The 18,554-nt window shown below is 51.7% G+C and overlaps 7 protein-coding genes across 7 annotated transcripts; 2 read left to right on the top strand and 5 right to left on the bottom strand.

The window, feature by feature from the left end:
- Window positions 1–23: 23 nt before the first annotated feature.
- Window positions 24–2,611, bottom strand: ASPBRDRAFT_36900 (stromal membrane-associated protein). Its single transcript, XM_067623601.1, has 5 exons — window positions 2,421–2,611; window positions 2,132–2,300; window positions 2,026–2,070; window positions 1,854–1,956; window positions 24–1,796 (listed from the first exon to the last, which is right to left on the bottom strand). Exons 1-5 carry the CDS (start codon window positions 2,527–2,529, stop codon window positions 486–488), a joined length of 1,737 nt encoding a protein of 578 aa, XP_067484910.1. The 5' UTR covers window positions 2,530–2,611; the 3' UTR covers window positions 24–485.
- A 101-nt stretch (window positions 2,612–2,712) lies between these two features.
- On the bottom strand, window positions 2,713–3,735 carry ASPBRDRAFT_36899 (peptide-methionine (R)-S-oxide reductase). The gene is made up of 2 exons (XM_067623600.1): window positions 3,377–3,735; window positions 2,713–3,272 (listed from the first exon to the last, which is right to left on the bottom strand). Exons 1-2 carry the CDS (start codon window positions 3,618–3,620, stop codon window positions 2,911–2,913), a joined length of 606 nt encoding a protein of 201 aa, XP_067484909.1. The 5' UTR covers window positions 3,621–3,735; the 3' UTR covers window positions 2,713–2,910.
- Window positions 3,736–4,084: 349 nt separating this feature from the next.
- ASPBRDRAFT_25306 (Smr domain protein) lies at window positions 4,085–5,800 on the bottom strand (the record flags this gene model as incomplete). Its single annotated transcript, XM_067622163.1, has 2 exons — window positions 4,085–5,668; window positions 5,771–5,800. 2 exons carry the CDS (start codon window positions 5,798–5,800, stop codon window positions 4,085–4,087), a joined length of 1,614 nt encoding a protein of 537 aa, XP_067484908.1.
- Window positions 5,801–7,211: 1,411 nt separating this feature from the next.
- Window positions 7,212–8,963, bottom strand: ASPBRDRAFT_36895 (putative alanine aminotransferase). The gene is made up of 2 exons (XM_067623599.1): window positions 7,722–8,963; window positions 7,212–7,662 (listed from the first exon to the last, which is right to left on the bottom strand). Exons 1-2 carry the CDS (start codon window positions 8,952–8,954, stop codon window positions 7,408–7,410), a joined length of 1,488 nt encoding a protein of 495 aa, XP_067484907.1. The 5' UTR covers window positions 8,955–8,963; the 3' UTR covers window positions 7,212–7,407.
- A 1,251-nt stretch (window positions 8,964–10,214) lies between these two features.
- On the bottom strand, window positions 10,215–11,822 carry ASPBRDRAFT_190948 (proteasome regulatory particle lid subunit RPN7; the record flags this gene model as incomplete). The annotated part of the gene is made up of 3 exons (XM_067620308.1): window positions 10,215–10,407; window positions 10,461–11,287; window positions 11,376–11,822. The coding sequence occupies 3 exons, from the start codon at window positions 11,820–11,822 to the stop codon at window positions 10,215–10,217; spliced, it is 1,467 nt and encodes a 488-aa protein (XP_067484906.1).
- A 2,015-nt stretch (window positions 11,823–13,837) lies between these two features.
- ASPBRDRAFT_655222 (putative MFS phospholipid transporter (Git1)) lies at window positions 13,838–16,055 on the top strand (the record flags this gene model as incomplete). Its single annotated transcript, XM_067628554.1, has 6 exons — window positions 13,838–14,011; window positions 14,094–14,692; window positions 14,756–14,774; window positions 14,827–15,137; window positions 15,193–15,463; window positions 15,534–16,055. 6 exons carry the CDS (start codon window positions 13,838–13,840, stop codon window positions 15,624–15,626), a joined length of 1,467 nt encoding a protein of 488 aa, XP_067484905.1. The 3' UTR covers window positions 15,627–16,055.
- A 475-nt stretch (window positions 16,056–16,530) lies between these two features.
- ASPBRDRAFT_115025 (PEX11 family protein) lies at window positions 16,531–17,446 on the top strand (the record flags this gene model as incomplete). Its single annotated transcript, XM_067616864.1, has 3 exons — window positions 16,531–16,597; window positions 16,741–17,218; window positions 17,284–17,446. The coding sequence occupies 3 exons, from the start codon at window positions 16,531–16,533 to the stop codon at window positions 17,444–17,446; spliced, it is 708 nt and encodes a 235-aa protein (XP_067484904.1).
- Window positions 17,447–18,554: the final 1,108 nt, after the last annotated feature.

The raw sequence follows: 18,554 nt of genomic DNA, 5'->3' as shown, positions 1-18,554 counted from the left end.
AGCGGCATAAGCTTAGGATGAGGCAGGTCAGTGAGAGACTAGTAATTATTTGTTCAGGGATCAACTCAATGGTCATACTTGTTAAGCACCCCAGCATCGAACGAGTGCCCACACATCTACAACTCCTCAACTCAACTACAGCCATCCAACCCCAAGTCTAAACCCCTATCGTCAATATGCGAGGATGCATTGGGAATACATGACACGTATGGCATGACTACATTAACGTATGGACCCATAACCCCACCCATTTTACAATCCGAACCCAATGTCCATCCCTAGGCATGCGTGAGAAAGGAAAGAAGAAAGATGAGAAACACGGCACCGCAACAGAGAGTGGGAAACAGGCAAGGAGAAAGCAGTTACAATGGGTAAGAACGGGATCAATATGAAATGACATTGGAAACCTGCCGCTCAAGTCTAAAAGATAGACGATAAAACACCAATTATGTGCAAAAAGGTAAAGGCGAGCTGGCGCACAGCCCTTACTCCCAAACATTAGAGAAAAGATCGTCCGCTCCGCCAAACCCGCCCGCCGGCTTGGAAGGAGCATTCGTGGTGGTAGTCGTAGTGGTGTTGGTCGACGAGATGGGTGCCGCGCTGGCCCATCCACCAAAGTCCTCATCGGCAGCAACAGTTGGAGCCGGCTTGGAACTGGCCGACATAGCCGGAGCGCCCCAGCCCGCACCAATATCATTGGCAGTCAGAGTATCAGGCACCTTCATTATCGAAGCCGAAGCGGAAGGTGCTGCGGGCGCAGGGTCTGGGGTGCCCCATGCATTACCTCCCCAGGGATCAATGGTACTTGGAGGAAGCACGCTCGCGACGGACGCGGTGGCGCTAGCCACTGATGGCTTCGGAGCTTGGGTCGGGGCCGGAGCGGGAGCCGGGGTAAGGTTGAAAGCAGACTTCAGCTCCTGCTGTGGAGAGGCAGATGTGAACGCCGATGGAGGCGAGACAGCAGCCGGTGCAGCCGGGGCCGGCGAAGAGAGTCCAAACAAGTCGTCAGACAAGGGCGACTTGGGGGGGTTAGGCTTAGGCGGCGGAGGAGACGCAAAGCTGGTGAAGCCCGCATCGAACCCAGTAGACGAGATTGAGGTGGTACGGGATTGCGGCTTTGGCGGGGGAACCGTGGGAGAAGTGAGGCTATCAAACAGACTACCACCTCCACTATTAACAGAGGCAGTGGGCGAAGACACCTTGGGAGCTGCTGGGGTAGACTTCATGCTGGCAAAGCTCGTCAGATTGGCGAAAGGTGAGGGTTTCTCAGCCGGTTTAGGAGCCGGAGGGGAAGTGGATGAGGGAATGCTCAATCCGCTGAAGGCATCGGTCAGGCCACCCATGTTAGAGGCTGATGAACCAGGTGCGGGGGATGCCAGATCGCCAAATGAAGATGTACGCTCGTGTTGTGTCGTAGAAGGCGGGGGCTTCGAGTATAGCGACAGAATCGACTGCTTCAGATCAGGCCTAGACATCGAGGTCGAACCGGTGGGGGTCGACGCGGTACTAGCTGGGCGGCTGGTAGGGGCAGGCTGAGTGCTCCCGAAGAAGTCTAGACCCAGTAACGAATCGCCGGGACGAGCCGCCGGCTTAGGAGCAGGAGCAGACTGTGGTTGCCTAGGGGGTGCCCTGGGGGTGGGCTCTGTCGTGCTGGGACGCGCAGGAGGAGCGATATCGTCATCGGCAAAGAGATCGATGGACTGTTGCTGGCGATGGACTGCGGGTTGACTAGAGGCAGCCACACGCTGAGAAGCGGAGCGTTCAATCTTCGCTTTTTCTTGGACTACTGCGAGGGGCTATGACGAGATGTGTTAGTCTCATCATACAGGGTTACGCAACTCCGGTCAACTTACCACATCGTCGTCGCCAATATCCAGGGTCTTCGGATCGGGCATTGGGCCGTCCATAACCCACCGCTTGGATTCATACTTTGTCCGGATGAAGTTTTCGATCTTGCTGTCCACGGCATCTCCTTAGCCACTATGCCATCATATTGACCAGTATGCGGGGAAGATATCCACTTACGCTTCCGAGGGGACGTGACCGGGTGCCAGTTTCGCTTCCCAATATCTGCCGTAGACAATAAGATTAGAATCCTAAGAATAGCAGAAAGGTCATGAAGAAGACTAACTTGTTGGCCCTAGCATTTCCCCATCTCACAACGCTCTGAAGTTGTTCGTCCGTCCATGAGTCAAGGTCGACTGACTTCACCCGACTGATATGGGTGCCCATGCCGCGATGAATGCCCGAGCAACGGATACAGATGAAGATTCCCAAGTTCCATGATGCCCATCGAGGATCTAAATAGACAAATATCAGCCAGCGATCGCAATATACCATGAGACTTTCACATTTGATAAGATGTTCGTGGGGCCAAAACAATAGACGTGGGATTGGTGTATCCGCGGAGGGTCACTAACGCTTATTGCGCTTGCAATCGGCACATATCTTGTTTTGTTCGAGTTTCAGCAGACTCTTGATGATCTGCTGATTCTGAGCAGCCTGGGACGGCGTGGCACGTCGAGACATCACAGCTATGGACGCAGTCCGAGTCGAATTATCAGGGAATGCGACCGGAGAGGAGAGAGAGGAGAGACAATTAAGGGGAGTTGAAACGGAGAGAGAGACGTCAAGGGCCACCAAGTGGCGGGTTGCGGTGTCTTGCTGGCCTCAGGCATCATATGCTGTAGGCGGTGGGTGGACCTCCGACCGGCCAGCGGCACGTGCCAGCGATGCAGTTTGATATAGATTGATTGCCTTTGATTTATTATTGTGTGGAATTCACCAGTGTCGCAGACAGACAGCGACGATCATCATCATTATCATTCTCTTCTCATTTCTTCATCTCTTCGTCACACAGCTAAAGTACAGCACTCTACACCAGCTCTCCATCCCTACACAAGCCCCTTTTTAGTTCCCCTGGCCTTCATCCTCCTTAAACCGCAAACTAATACTATTCACACAATGCCTCTCATCCGTCGGAGTCGAATATCCCTCACCCTTAAACACATGCCCCAAATGTCCCCCACAGTTACTACACACAATTTCCGTACGTTCCATTCCAAACGACCGATCCGTATGTCTTGTGACCGCTCCAGGGATGGAGTCGAAGTACGCAGGCCACCCACATCCCGACTTGAACTTATGTGTTGCCTTGTACAAGGGCGCGTCGCATCCCGCGCAGCTATAGACTCCCTGGGAAGGGTAGTGGGAATCGTATTCGCCTGTGAAGGGTCGCTCTGTGCCCTTTTGGCGGAGGATTCGGAATTGCTCTGTGATTGACTTGGAGTTAGTTTTCCCCATACCAACATAGAGCTAGCACCATAGAACAGATGAGGGGTAGGTAGGTAGAGAATGAAGATCAGGGTATACGTACCAGGACTTAGCACAGCTTGCCATGCATCGTCACTGCGCTGGTCGGGATAAGACATGTTGTTGGACTGAGAGTCGGATTTCGCGCTAGAGCCGAATAATGCGCCTAGGAAGGGGAGCGTGGGACCGGCTTTGAGGACAGTTGCGCTGGGGATGGGGAGAGGAGGTCGCTGGAGGGCTCGGATGGCGTGCGATCGGAGGGGTAGTGCGAAGATGCGGAGGCTGGGGATCAGGCCCTGGAAGCGCATCGGGGTATAATTCAATATGGTATGAGTTAAATAGAGGTTGGAGAAAAGGTTGAGAGTCAACCACTGAAGAGAAAAAGGCCCTGAGGAAGAAAAGTGAAGGCTAATTAGTTAATCGCTTTCGTTGATGGTCGCCGCTGAAGCTCCGATTTGCTTGGGGGGTTTTACGTCATCCGGACGGAAAGCACCCAATACTTTCCTCTTAGTTATCTTACTTTCTATGTCAATATTGTTTATGATTTAGGGAGCACCAGAAGCTAATTTCGTCTTCTGCAGATTACTGAGAGAAAGCTTGTCGCCAAGTTCTGTATGCATGTATGTACAGCAGATGTTATGTTCAGAAAATGTCTAGCACAAAAGCGCTCCATCTAGATCCGCTCTTCACATGAACGCCTCCGGGTATCTCGTATGCATCAGCCGCTAAATGGGGTCATAAAAAGGTTTACCAAGATCCAACATGTCATGCTTCAGCGACGCCGAACGACTCCAACAACGGTCAAAACTCCGGCACCAATCTCCACCCTCCAGCCTTCTCGAGCCAGCATCTTCGCAACAGCCGGGCCTAGGCGTGAAGTGCCATCATGGCTATGCCGTCCAAGTCCAGTGACAATGCGGTAGCCACCCTGGACAGGATCTCTGGTTCCACTTCCACGCATATATTTTGCATCGCCTAGAGAGTCCCACCACTCAGATACCCGTTCGCTAGCGATCCGCACCGCATCCTGCACAGATACTCCATGCAGATCGAGCGAGTTCCATGTAGACTGTGAGTCTACCAGGGCATCGGCAGCAGCAGCGGCATTGCGTTTGGCACGTTCTAAATGATCTCGTCCGACTGCGGAATAGTAGGCAGCTGCCCCTCCCATCAATCGATCCGATTTACCACGCCGGTATGCGACCGATGCTTTTGACAATGCTTCAGCGCCAGCTGCAAAATGCACGCCTGCTGCACTTCTCGCTCGGTTGAGGTCTCGCGTGACCGGCGCAGCGCCTCGTTTCGGAGTCTCCTCGTCAACTTCCACTGGTGGGGGTGCTGTGGTGATCTTGATTATTTCGGTAAGTGATGGAGCCACCGGGCTTGTCAGCATAGCCGCCGCGAGCTCACTGGCGGCTGACACGGAACTTCTTGTGATCTTAAGCAAGCCGGCAAATGTGAGGGGTGGCACCGACGGGAATTCTTGCGTGAGCTCGGCCACTTGTGTAACCGTGACTGGATCCTCATCGACCTGCTTCTTCGGGGCATGCGTATCGGCAAGAGCCCTAATCGTAGCAGGAAGTGAGGCTCCATTGGCGTGATAAGTGGAACGGACAGTCTCCTTTTTCAAGATCGCAGAGGTTCGTGCGTGAATGAATTCAACGTCCTTTCCAGCGGCATCCCACTTATTGGTTGTATTCTCAAAGCTGGACTCAGAGTTCATGGACGATAGGGCGTCTTGTCTCCGGCCATTCTTGTTCTTGGGTTTGCGCTTACGAGCTTGTTTCTTGCCTGATCCAGGGTCATCAAAGCCGTCCACCCCCTTAGGGACAGTAACTACGCCATCCTCATCAGGTACTTGCTCGTCAAAGAACGATAAGTTGAGGAGGACGTCCATCGAGCGGTCAATGTCCCCATCAGACTTCTTCAGTGTATGCTGAATGGTGAAGCGGTCAACTGACGGGAACATCTCAGTCAAGTAGCCAATCTTATCATCTTCATTCGCTCCAGATAGATGGAGAGACCCATCCGGTCCAATAGTATACGAGACATGGTCCCTGATACCGACCGAAGAGAAGCCCGATGTGAGGCTGGTGAGATCCGTTTCCCGCGACCGGTCGCCCTGAGACTCGCTGAGCTCAGACAACCCATCTGCTTCTAGGCCATGTCCTGCACCCATGCCGGAGGTACCGGAAGGGTCGAAGGGTAGATCCTCCTGTTCCCATGCAGACAGCCGAAGCGCATCAAGAGTCTCGCGAAGTTGGCCAAGTTGGGCAGAGTCTGTAAGATCAAAGTCGAAAGCGATGGCCGTGAGCAAGGCTGGGTCCAACGGAGGGCAGTATGTCTTTTCCAGGTCCTACGACGCGATTTGATCTCAGCATCAGCTGTTTACAGACCTGTTTGGCACCGGCCATTGCGTTGGTGTTGGCGAAGGCGCGCACAATTTTGGCAGACTAACCTGGAGCGGACCGTCATCCTTGTCACCCATGTTCGAAATCAATAATATGGCACAAGTGTTCGGTGTTAAGTCTTTTAAGCATGCCTTAGTTAGAGGGAATCTAGGATGTCTGGTGCTTGTTTGCGACACAAGACTGCTCCCTGGCGCACTTTGTTGTGGAGGATTTCGCGATAAGTTGCGCCTGAAGGCGGGGGCGGATGACATAATCATCAGGATAACGAATGACTTCAAAAGGTGATTATGGACTATAAACATCGCAAGAAGAGAATGTTACGGAGGGAAGAGTCAAAGCACGGACGCGTTCTGCTAATTTTGATATACTGCGGCTGTGAGATCTAGCAGGATATGGCGACTCTCATTCAATATTTAACAATCAGAATCCTGCAGCTTCTGACTCACAATACTCTAAATCTACCGGCGTCGAATGGTCATCCTTCGCTCAAGCCAGCCATTTGTACTTCATGACATCAATTATCGCCATCTGCTGATGAGTATAGAGCTGAAAAGGGAAAAAGGGAAGCATTTCTGTTCCTGACTACACAACAACGCTCTATCGACCTTAGTACTATTGGCATCTCAGATATCATACTACATCATATTTGACTGCTACATCCCTATCAGCATACCACTTCAACAGGCAGCTAGCAACTGAGAGTGTCAAACCAACAATTCCCAAACACAGACACTGGCTTAGTATCTGATAAGTTGCAAGCTCGAACTTCTTCAAATTGCGCGATACAATGCTTCATATCACAGCTCATCCCTACAACCCTCTTCAACCCCCTTGCGAAACGATCTCTCGTTTCTTGCAATGCCCGAATCTTAGACATCACACTTGCTAATCGCAAAGAGACTACGTAGTTGCTTTACAGTTATCAACCAAGGCTTCTTCTTCTTCTCTACCTACTTTCGCACAGCTAGTATAAATCCAATGATTATTACATGGATCAATCAGTACTAAAGAAATAGTTGGCCCTACAATCACTCAAAAATCTCTGATACCAAGTCGCTAAGTATCATTCACTACTATGGAATCATCAATCTCGGTATAAAACCCTACTCTGAACCCCAAGAATCCTGCACACATAGATTCACCTCAAATAAAAATAAAATCCTATGTAGAGCAGATGGAGTAGTTAGGTCGGCTACACTCGGCCCCAGATTCATTTCATTCACTCATTTTATCGGTTCCACTCCAGAAATCTGGGTCATCGTGTGGTGTGGTGTGGTGTGGGCGGTCTCCACTTGACGGCAATTATTGATCGATGTTTGGGGATGGGCCCGCGGGGAAACTCAATGTCGATGTAAAGTGGACACAGTTAAGTACGTACGTAAGTGAGTTATTTGTTTATTTCTTGGTTAACTAGTATTGTGCGAATATTATGACAGACAAACTTTTGCTCTGGTGGTGCCTGAGACACCTTTACGTAAAGGATGTTTTCCTTCGGTTCATCGTGTGAGTTACTCAGTTTAGCATTCATGGTAGTAAAGACATGTAAAATATACAACCGAGAAGAAGTGGCAGCTTCTCGGATATTAATTGGTTTCTATTTGGTATGTCCTTGTTCTTCTAATGAGAAAATGGTATAGCTCTATATCTTCATAACGCGTGCAGCTGGTATACCTACCAGTTCTGCTTACTTGTACTTGGCCATGAACTCCGAGTGGAACTTGACGATCCGCTCAACCCAGTCGGTGCCAGGCGCCAAGAAAGTCGTACGGAAGTGCAGAGTGTTCTCCTTCTGGCCGAAGCCGGAGCCGGGGACGACGCAGACACCGGTGGCATCGAGGAGACGGAGGCAGTAGAACTCGTCTGCGGCACGGTTCTCGGCCTTGGCGGCCTCGACAGCCTTAGGGGGAAGGGTGATAGTGGGGAAGAGGTACATGGCACCCTAATTCACTGGTTAGTGAACTGTCCATAGGATAGGCTACTGCCACGGAAGTTACATACCTGAGGCTCCTGGCATTCAACACCCTCCATACGCTGGAAGGCTTCGTACAAAGCAAAAGCGCGCTTGCGCAGACCATCCCGAATGCCATTGTACTCCTTCTCGTACACAGCGCGGCTGGGCTCGCCCTCCTTGGGAGGGTTCACCATCAGCTCGACCAGGCACTGTCCGATAACCGGCGGACAGAGCATGATGCTGACATACTTGTAGACCTGGGCCGCGACCTCGGGGTCGAACCCAACCAACTCGAAGTAGCCACCACGGTGACCACACTCACCAACCATGCCCTTAGAGACACTGTGCAGGGAGGCCAGCTCCACGTTGTCGTACTTGCCGGGCACTTCTTGCTGCAGCTGACGGAGTCTCTTCTTGAAGGAGATGAACTCGCCGGTGAAGACGTTGGTCTGGTAGACTTCGTCCGCAATGACCACCAGCTTCTCCTCCGCAGCCAGGTCGAGCACACCCTTGATGTCTTCAGCACTGAGGGATGCACCGGTCGGGTTGCCGGGGTTGATCACAACGATGGCACGCACATCAGTGCCAGCAGCCTTGGCCTGAGCAAGGTTCTCACGGATGGCATTCACATCGGTACCCCAGGCCCTGTGCTCCTCCAAGTGGTAAGGAACGCACTGGGCGTTCAGAAGGGACAACGTGGCGGTGTAGAGAGGATATTGAGGGATGGGCACGAGGACGCCAGCACTAGGGCCATCGCAGATGATGTTCAGAAGAGTGCTGACACCGGAGGAGGCACCACCGGTCAGGTACAGGTCCTGAGGGTTGGCAGGGAATCCATCACGCTCCTCGATGAACTTGGCGACACTGTTACGGATGATAGGGGCACCCTGGCTGTGACTGTAGGCACCGACGCTCTGGACATCGGCGAGAAGGGCCTTGGCCCGGTCGATGACATCCTGCTGGTAGCCGAAGGACGTACGGAGAGCCTCGGGGTTCTCAAGCAAGGAGGGGTTCTCGAGAAGACTGAGGACTTGACGGAAGAAGCTGATAGGCTTCTGGTCCAGTTGCTGAGGGTTGCCGATGTTGGCGAAGATAACACTGTCGAAAGGCAACGACTTGTCTCCCTGAGCCAACTTCACACGGTATTCCTCGGCCTTGACGGCCAGCTCACCACGGACCGCATATTTGGCGGCCTTAACGTGGGGGTTGATGTTGTCCAAGTTGAGACGACCGCCGGCGGAGGCGGCCAGGGTGCGCTTAGCAGTGAGGGTGACAGTCATGGTGGACTCTGCGACGGTCGTACGGTATGATTAGCTAACGTGCAAACAGACCCTGTGTAGGACAAGAACAGAGGATTCTGCCCGGAATGGCGGAGAAGGTCCATTTGTATGTTTATGGGAACTATACGGGGGACCGGGAGTCACAAGATCGGGGCTGGCTGGAAGTGGCCTTCTGACAATCGGAACATGGGGGAAGCGGGGGAGGCCACGTCCAATGACCAGCAGCAGCGAGGGAATGGGGGGAAAGTAAAAGAAACACAAAAAAAGTCTCACTCACCCCTCTGCAGAGTGCCGGCGGGTAGAACTGCCCTGGAGGAGAAATGGCGCGGGCCGTTCTGATGGCACGACAGCCAGGCACCATTCGGCCGGGAAACAGCGCATCGCAGCGGAGTTGCCCGCAGTCGAGAGGCGAGCTTAATTTGCCAGGTCATAATGTCGGCACCTTTGCTTCAAACAGTCGGCCAATTGCACAATCAATGCTACTCCACCGTGGGGGCTAGCGGGGGGAGACGTCGCAACAGGGTGCACCTTGAAGCAAAGAAAAAGGCAAGCCCGTCTGATAGGCCGACAATGCACAAGAAGAATGCCTGATCGTGGGCCGGAAAGCAGATCCCAGACGGAGAAAAAAAGCAGAAATCCACGAGGGAAATCCCACGGGGCGGTGAGCAGATGACTCAGCTGAGTTCCTCTCCCACACGGGTCAGGAACGGTTCCTTTCCTTACGTGAAGGGCATTGTTACAACAAGGACGATCATGTCGGTTCTATGTAACAATATCTGATATATCGAAGGGCAACTGTGTACAAACGGGCGATCGTATTGCGTACTCTTTGGTGGCTTGCGACTAGACGGCTGAGGACTGCGTTGCACCCCTGGCGACTATGGTTGGTCCAATGAAGGCCAGTCATCTCCATGATCCCACACGGTCTCCGGAGCCTCCCGAACTTCGGCTCGGGTATTGACTAGACAGTAGAAAGATAGTACAAAGTAGCCTCTACGACTTAAAGTTGCCCAGTTCTACCATATGTCGGTGGAAATAACTTTGGCCCACTCCCCACAACTAGCTGAGTTCCTCGAGGTCATGTTGTCTTCAGGTCATTATATGTATGATACAGCAGCCTCACGTGTCTGGACGCTTGCATTGCAGGGTCAATGGTTACCGGTGTCAAAAGATGTATAAATCACTGAGTCTCTCATCTAGCGAGTCATGAACCATGTGGTGAGTCAAGATCAAGACCACTCCTTCCTGGCAACCTCCCCTCTAGCTCCGCTCGCTTCCCCGCAACCGCACGGCTTGTCCGTACTTTTGCAGTTTCGTAATCAGAGCATCGCCGTGCTTCACAACATCCGCGTACTGCTTGTTCTTGTCGTCGGGTCGGTTCGTCTCAATGATGCCATTGACCCGATCGATAGTGCATGCGATCCGGTTGCTGGCAATGAACTTGGCAAGATCCCTGTAGTTGTCAGTCAACGTAATCAATGAGTAGTGGTTCAATGGCGGACTTACCGATCCAGGTAGTCCACGGTGACGCCAAAGTCGCTGGCCATGCTGTTCAGGCCAACAACGCGATAGCTCTGCAGCAGTTGCTGGTACGCGCGAAGTCTCATCTCGCGAACGAACCACGCGCGATGTTCATGCAAGTAACGGTCCTGGTTCAGGAAGTTGTCTTCCACGGCTGCCAACGCTACGAAGAACGTCCGGTAGTTGCCGGTGTACAGGCTGTCTACCAGGTTTGCAAGAGGCGAGAAGTCCACGGGCGCTTCGGTTTCAGACTGGATGCCAGATCCCGTTCCCAGAGTAGTGAGGTTAACCACAGTGGTAGCCGTGGTCGGCGTGGCCTTGGTGACAGTAGCATCCTTCATCTCCTCATCCTGGGCACCTGGCCCGGAAGATATTTCGCCGGTCAGAGCAGCCAGGCGGTCCTCTCCAGGTCCAAGAATCGCCTTGATCTCAGGTGCATCCACGACCTTGGCCTTGAAGTCGACTCGCTTCAGGGATAATGAGCCGGCAAGGATGGAATAGATGACCAGGGACGAGTAGCTGCACAGCTCGTAGCTGGTGAAGGTCGATAGACTGTCGAGTAGCAGAGGGGCAGCAAGATTGTAAGAGCGGATGGTGAGTAGATGTAGGCCCTTGTATGCCTTGAGGCGGTTTCTCCGGTCCCAGTCGCCACCACTTTCGATGAGAGTGTTTGCCCGCTCAATGCTCTTCTTGACTGAATGGGTATCCCCGAAGAAAAGACCAATCCGGATCATGGCTAGCATCAGGTCGATCTTGGTTCCGAGGAATGTCGTCTTCTCAAGGAGGGCCTCGTGGGATTCGATAGCTTTGTCCTGTCAATCACGGTCGGAGGTTAGCATATAGACAACACGCGGAGCTTGTTTCAAAAGGACTCATAGCTGGAGCTTCTTCAAGACGTACCTTATCGCCTACACGTGCCCAGAATTCGGCGCGCTTACCCCGTGCGGCCAACACCTCAGTTTCCCCGGCGGCTTCCTCAGCTTCGTCCTCCTCCTTCTGGAAGGTTTCCAACTCCTTCCGGTTGTCTTCCACCAGTGATTGGTACAGAGATTCATCCCAGGGGAAGTCTATGTTCTGAGGCGACTTCCGCGAAGCCAGCATATTTGACGTAATCAGGGACTTGGTCGGGTGCTGAGCGACACCTTCGCCGGAGTGGTTCAGAATTCCTTCGACGGGATGAGCAAGGTGTCGATAAAACGGAGCCATCTTGTTCTCGGATATAACATCTTGAAGTCTCTTCAATGATGTCTGTCGCACTGTTTGCGGGCATGCAGGGTTGGAGAGGTTGAAGACATGTTGGGCAAGGTTGAGATCAGGGTACTTTATGTACTGCGGATCGGACCCCATGCTGACGAAGGGGGTTTAAATATCGGGCTAGGAAAGAGACGCGTGTAGAAAAGGTAAAATGAAGAGGTTATGGAGCGAAGCTTGAAGGTCAGTGAGCAGATGGTCTGGGGTCGATGATGGATGAGGCAGATACATCACCTATGGAACGTAGCTGACCCGAGCTCAGCTGGGGGAATGTTGTTCCGGCCGCCGAAGCCGCTTCCAGGTTTCCAACAGCCATTTCCAACCACAGGTCTATAGGCCGAACACCATTGAGACATAAACAAAGTTGGGGGAAACAGAATGAATGACTCCATGCTAGACATTATGGGTCCCTTAGTTTAATACAGAGGTCTATGGATTTATCGGATACAGCATGTATCGTACCATTCAAGGAAGCAAGCTATTAATCACGACTCCAGCGAATGCTTCTCGTCCGCTTGATTATGACCATTGGCATCTCACATTATACAACGCCCTATATAACCAATAATCCAAGAGCTATCCTAGTTATTACCCTTCTCATCATCGTCCGCGTCACATACTAGTAGAGGGTGAAGTCACATGACTGTGACTGATGGTTAGACCCCGGAAAAGCAAACGATGACAGTAGACGTATTTATGGTGCCTGTTATTAGAATTAAACCATCATTGAATGTCCGAATCTTTTACAGTCCTCCTGTCGCCGGGTGTTGCGTGCGTGTATACTACGTACAGATGATCATCCACGGAGTTGACTGATTTGGTGGGTACCATACTTAGCCCGCTGGGATAAGTTGATTTAGTTGTTGGGTGGGCTGAGGACCACACGTGCGCTTATGACAGGCTAATAACTCCCTATGCAGTTCGTTCACTTGGAAGTAAGTACTTAACCGTGGGTTGCATAGGACACCCTTTTACTGATGCTGCTGTCTCCCAGCTGGATTGCCACCCAAGAGCGAAGTCGCATGTATGAGAGCTTTAATGCCTGCATTGATGTGGTTCGATATAGGATCAGTCAAGGATGCAATTGCCACGAGATCTTTGAAGATGTGGCGGAAAGCCACATCCGGCGTTGGTGCTGATCATTTGTATCTACGATGTAGGCTGCAGTCTCTATATGGAATATGCAAGATAGTCGTCTGTAGTACTCAGCCTTGAGGGGCGGCACGAGGCTAACAGATATTTGGATCTGACATAAGTTACCCTCGGGGTACTCCGGCATCAAGGGGTGTTTGTCCGCTCGTCGGGAAGCATTGTCCGTAAGTGGCCGAGTAGAGCATCATCCCCTACCTATACTTCAGGTAATATGAACATTTTCTGGGCTTTGCATCGAATGCGCAGGCTTCTCGCAATCACGCACAAGAAATTGCTGTGACCAGCACGTGCTATGGGGCGAGTGAAAATTTTCTGTATCCGACCAGACAAGGTCGGCGAGGCTAAAGAATCTCGCATATGCTTCGATGAGATTCGGCTGGTCAAATCAAGACTGAGGCATCAGCGAATAAAAGCACATGAAGACGGGGTGGACTACACCCTAAGCGGTATAGTGCATAGTTGGGCTTGATAGGGAAGATGGGGTAGTAATAACTAAGTAGTAGGACTGGGATCCACTTACCTTCTTGACCCGCGGTGATACTGCCGCTAAGGCTACTTTGGGAGGGGCCAATACAACCTCGTCGGCGAGCTTAGCGTGGGAAATGGAAGACCAAGGATCAAAGAGGAAATCCATCATGTGCCTTGAATGCGGTTCTCTCGCTGGTCCTCATGCCCACCGAAACTTTTTTTTCTTTTCCCCTTGTTCTTATTTATACCTTTAGGATCCTGTTTCTTCCCCTGTCCCTTCCACTGGTCTTTTACTCTCACCCCTCCTATATATAGGCGTAATCGCCCTTTAATTGTTTCTCCTTCGTTGTCTTCCGGGTCCGTTAGCTTGGTAGATCCGTTTTGGTGTTCAGAGACGATTGCTCTTTGTATACACACAGCGTGGGCCAATTTCTCCTCGTTTTCGATAACCCAAGGCTGTGAACCTGAATTGACCTGCAAAAGCAGTCAGCATGGAGCCAAAGACGGACGTTGAGTCCAAGGTCAATGTGCCGCCCGAAAAGGGCCCCGCTTCTCTTGACGCAGTGCCTTTGGAGGAAACTGCGGCAGGCAAGAGCCGTTGGGAGCGCAGTTGGCCCACAATTGCTTGCGGTGCTGGTCTATTCTCTGATGGCTATCTCAATGGGGTATGTGCGCAAAAATTATGCACCCTACCCTCAGCGTAATTCCGTGGCGGTCATTTGCCTTGCTAATTTAGCTTGCCTACAGATTATTGGACCTGTAAATACCATCCTGAAGAGGCTCTACCCTGATGAATACTCCAACTCTCCCGCCAGCCAGAACGTATCTTCTATTACGTTCGCCGGTACTGTGGTCGGTATGCTCATCTTTGGATACACGAGTGATCACTGGTCGAGAAAATGGTCTTTAATGATCTCTACAATTATTTTGTTCGTCTTTGCCGCTTTGTGTGCTGGTGCCTATGGATACCACAATAGCCATTATGGCTTATTTGCGGCCCTGACCGCATATCGTTTCTTCTTGGGAATTGGAATTGGCGGCGAGTACCCTGCTGGGTCTGTCGCAGCCGCAGAGAACACTGGCGAACTCAAGCAAGGCCATCGCAACCGATGGTTCGTGATGTTCACCAATTTTCAGATTGATTTTGCCTATGTTGTTTCCGCCTTGGTTTCAATGATCTTGGTTTTAATCTTTACCGAAAATCATCTGCGTGCGGTCTGGCGTATTGGATTGGGGCTTGGTGTCATTCCACCTCTTAGTCTGATCTATCTCCGGTTGAAGCTGGAGGAGCCTGAGGAGTTCAACCGGGAGCGCATGCGCAAGTTCCCTCTTTGGCTGATTATCAAGTAAGATGCCTGGCCAATGTCATTCACTAGCTATTGTATGCAAAGCTAATCGCACATTCACAGGTTCTATTGGAAGCGTCTGGTTTGTGCGGCTCGTTCTAACCAATACTCAGAGAAACACTGACTGTATACAGTTTATCTGCTCCTTGATCTGGTTCCTCTACGATTTCTCTTCTTATTCATTCAGTATCTACTCGTCTGATTGGATCGCCATCATCTTGGGGGACAGTGCTCCTCTCTGGAAGAGCTTCGGTTGGACTACACTGACATACTCCTTTTACATTCCCGGGTCTTTTCTAGGAGCATTGGCGAGTGATTGGATGGGGCCCCGCAACACCCTGGCACTCGGAGTCTTGCTGCAAGGCATTGTTGGATTTATTATGTCCGGATGCTATGAGTATCTGTCAACGCCCAAGAATGTCGCAGCATTTGTCGTGGTCTTCGGGTAAGTCTTGGCCTATCACCTTGATAACAGCTCGTCTACTAACTTACAAACCCAGCATTTTCTCGAGTCTTGGTGAGTTTGGCCCTGGCGACAACATTGGATTGTGCTGTGCCAAGAGCAGCGCAACCGCTGTACGGGGTCAGTTCTACGCCATCGCTGCTGCAGCTGGAAAGATAGGCGCGTTTGTTGGGACTTATGTGATCCCCATCATTCAAAACAACGCGCCTAACAAGGTCCGGTCCGGTCAGGACCCCTTCTTCGTCTCCAGTTCACTCTGCATTTTTAGTGCGGCTTTGGCCTTTTTCCTCTTGCCAAACATCGGACAGGTATGCCATATCATCTGGACCCGGCTGATGCTTGGTGATAGAGGTGAGATTAGGCTAATCGCCCATTTAGGATACGATCACATATGAGGATGCTAAATTCCGGGCCTACCTCGAAGCCCATGGATACGACACCTCCTCTATGGGCAACCGAGAGGAGCGATAGTCGGTTCCCCCCTACAACCCACACGCCTGACGAACCTGATAAAACATAGCATCTGAACTGCTTGCCCGGCCAACGCCCCAGCCTACTAAGCGCCAACCCTCCCGTACCCCAAGCGACATTCCAACCGACGAACGGCCCATGCAACATCCATCAAGAAAGCCCAAGCAGTGAACGCGCGATGACTGACAATCGGAGTTGGAGTGAAGATGCCCAAGCGACCACAGAAGAAAACTTTGCCCAGAAGCGCGATTTTGATAACAAACAACTTGCCCGAGCAGAGCCTTGAAAGAGGATGCTCGGGGTCTTAAGAGAGTATACGGTTAATGACTGATGACGATGTGTCAGTGATGTAATGTATAGAAATATTATTATTATCGTCTATCTTCATATATCGAAAGAAAAAAAGAAAGCAAGCAAGCAAGTAAATGTTGAAAGACTGGCTGGACCCGTAATTCGCATGGCGGGGAGAGTGGATTAGGGAGGATCTTGTGATTGACAGCTTCGATGGTCCGACCAGCCGAGGTTCCAACTTCCGGGAAGTCTCTCAACCTCCAACGCCGAGCGATCGCCGGCCGCTCATTTACCGATCCCATCATCCATCAGCCAGCCTTTCGACCCCTACTTCTACTAATACTACGGAGTACTAATATCCTTTTCTCCGCCCCTCCCCCGTCTTTTCTTCCTTCCATCCTTGGTGCGGAGTATCCTGTCCATCTCCAGTCTGTACCACACCTTGAACCTCTCCTCTCCGTCCGAGCTTCGTCTCCCCCTTCACGGTCCCCACGTCGTCCCGACACCGCGCGGAATTCGACTCCCGCCATTTTCTACCCTTGCAATAATTAACTAACCGACACTCCTCGAGCCTTTCCCATCGACAAAACACATACCTTCATCGATAATCAATATGGTCGCAGACGCTTTGGTTTACCACCCTGCCTTGGCGCACTACTTGCGCTTTGTCGCAACGACGGGTATGTGCTGGCTTTCTATCTGTCCTGCGCAGCTGGTTTCTCGGCCGGGAGAGAGCAGGGTGCCTCTATGCAGAGGATTTGCTTCTCGTGCTTTTGGAGGATCTGCTTGATCATGCCTCAGAAGATCACTAACAATCACACAGTCGGTCGCGATAAGATCCTCCGAACCCTGCAATACTTCTCCCGCTTCTATGCTTGGTATCTCTACCGCACCAACCGCCCCCAGTCCGCCATCGAGCCTTTCAACGCCATTAAGAAGCAGTTCGGAACGACTCGAAAGATTCTGCGGATTGGCAAGTTCGTTGAGCATCTGAAGGCCGCCGCACTGGCCTCCGACAACAAGAACCCTATCGACCCTGTACTCCGCTATCTCGCCGTCGGCCGTCAGCTCGGATACGCGGGCTACCTTTCTCTCGACACAGTCACCGTTATCGACACGATCGGTGTTCGTAAGCTTGCTTCTGCCAAGCGACTGCAGGAGCACGCCTACCGTTCATGGATGGCGGGCTTGGTCTGCAGCGCTGTCGCCGGCGTATACACACTGTTCAGGTTGCGGGAGAAGGAGAAGACCCTCGACCGCAAGGAAGGTGAAGGCGTCGTGGAAGCGAAGAAGCTCGAGAAGTATGTCTTATGTTCTTTGGTCAATCTACTCGCGCTGAGTCAATATACTAACGTTGTACCTTTAGGGAACGTTCTGCCGCACGCATTCAGCTCATTTCCGACCTCTGCGACTTGAGCGTTCCAGTGTCCGCCCTCGGATTGGCATCTCTCGACGACGGTATTGTGGGTCTTGCAGGAACGGTCAGCAGTTTGATCGGAATCTGGTCCCAGTGGCGGAAGACTGCGTAAGCTGTTGTTACTTGGACAGCGTTGCGAAGACAATATGTCAACAAGGCCTTAGAAAAATAGCCATCATCAACCGCCTTCGGCGCGGTTGTTGATACTGCAATTTGACGCGCCAGTGAATATGAGCGCACTGAGACGAAGTGAGAGACAAATACTGACGGGTTGGACTGACTGAGCGTTTCATTTGCGAGGCGGGTCCCAGCCATTTATTCTATGGATTCATGTAACTTAGAGCTTATTCCCTATGTTTGCCTTAGCCAAATATTAACCTTCCTCGGCTGTATCTGTTGCTCTGCAGGTATTCAATTTCTCTTTCAGCTGTTCATTCTCATTATCTGGCTGAACTTGATGCATCTGTTCCCTGCTACACTCACAGGTCCGAGCCACTATCGGACACGTCAACTGGCCGTGTTTCGCATGACGCCCCTTGCAGCCCTCGGGATCAGGCACTCAGGCCGGCGGCTACTCGCAGCAAGAACAGCCGGTTTCTGAATCAACCTACTTCTCTCCACTAAAGTGCTTCATCTGACCTTTTGTTTCAACGCCAGCTAGTGATAAAGGTCATTGGAGCCTGGAATTCGACAGAGAGGTATATGTCGCCTTTCAACTCTCCACTGGCCCTGATGCTGTCTTTGACAGCCCCCCCCCCCCCCCTACTTCTTTGCCTTCGAGTGAGCTGCTACCTGCACTCTGTGCTGCGGTGCCACAGTACAACTGGATAGATAAGTCCAGAGCCACCTGCATCATCTGCTAGCTTTGTATGCTATTTTTGGCTTACCACAATCTTACCTTTATCATTATCTTGCTCCCTTTCATCCCTTCGGTACATACAGATAAGGCTTCGTTGCCTGCCAACCTTTGACACGCTGTCTCTTACGTTCCAGAGTCCCCCTACAGATCCAAAGCTTAATCACATACCGGCATGCAAAATTATCTTCCGCCCATCAGAATGCACCGCCCATCGGGATGCAGCCTGGCCTCTCCATTCTTGGTCCATTCCTATCTACGCTTCTTGCTAATTGTTGTCCTTCAGCGCAGCCAAGCTTTGAAGCTGCAATCCCTCCTGCAAGGGAGGCGTATCAGGACCCACATGTATGCAATCTTGTCGGAA

The sequence above is a fragment of the Aspergillus brasiliensis genome, assembly GCF_001889945.1.
Source record: "Aspergillus brasiliensis CBS 101740 unplaced genomic scaffold ASPBRscaffold_1, whole genome shotgun sequence".
NCBI lineage: Eukaryota > Fungi > Ascomycota > Eurotiomycetes > Eurotiales > Aspergillaceae > Aspergillus > Aspergillus brasiliensis.
This window is presented reverse-complemented; position numbering and strand designations above follow the sequence as displayed.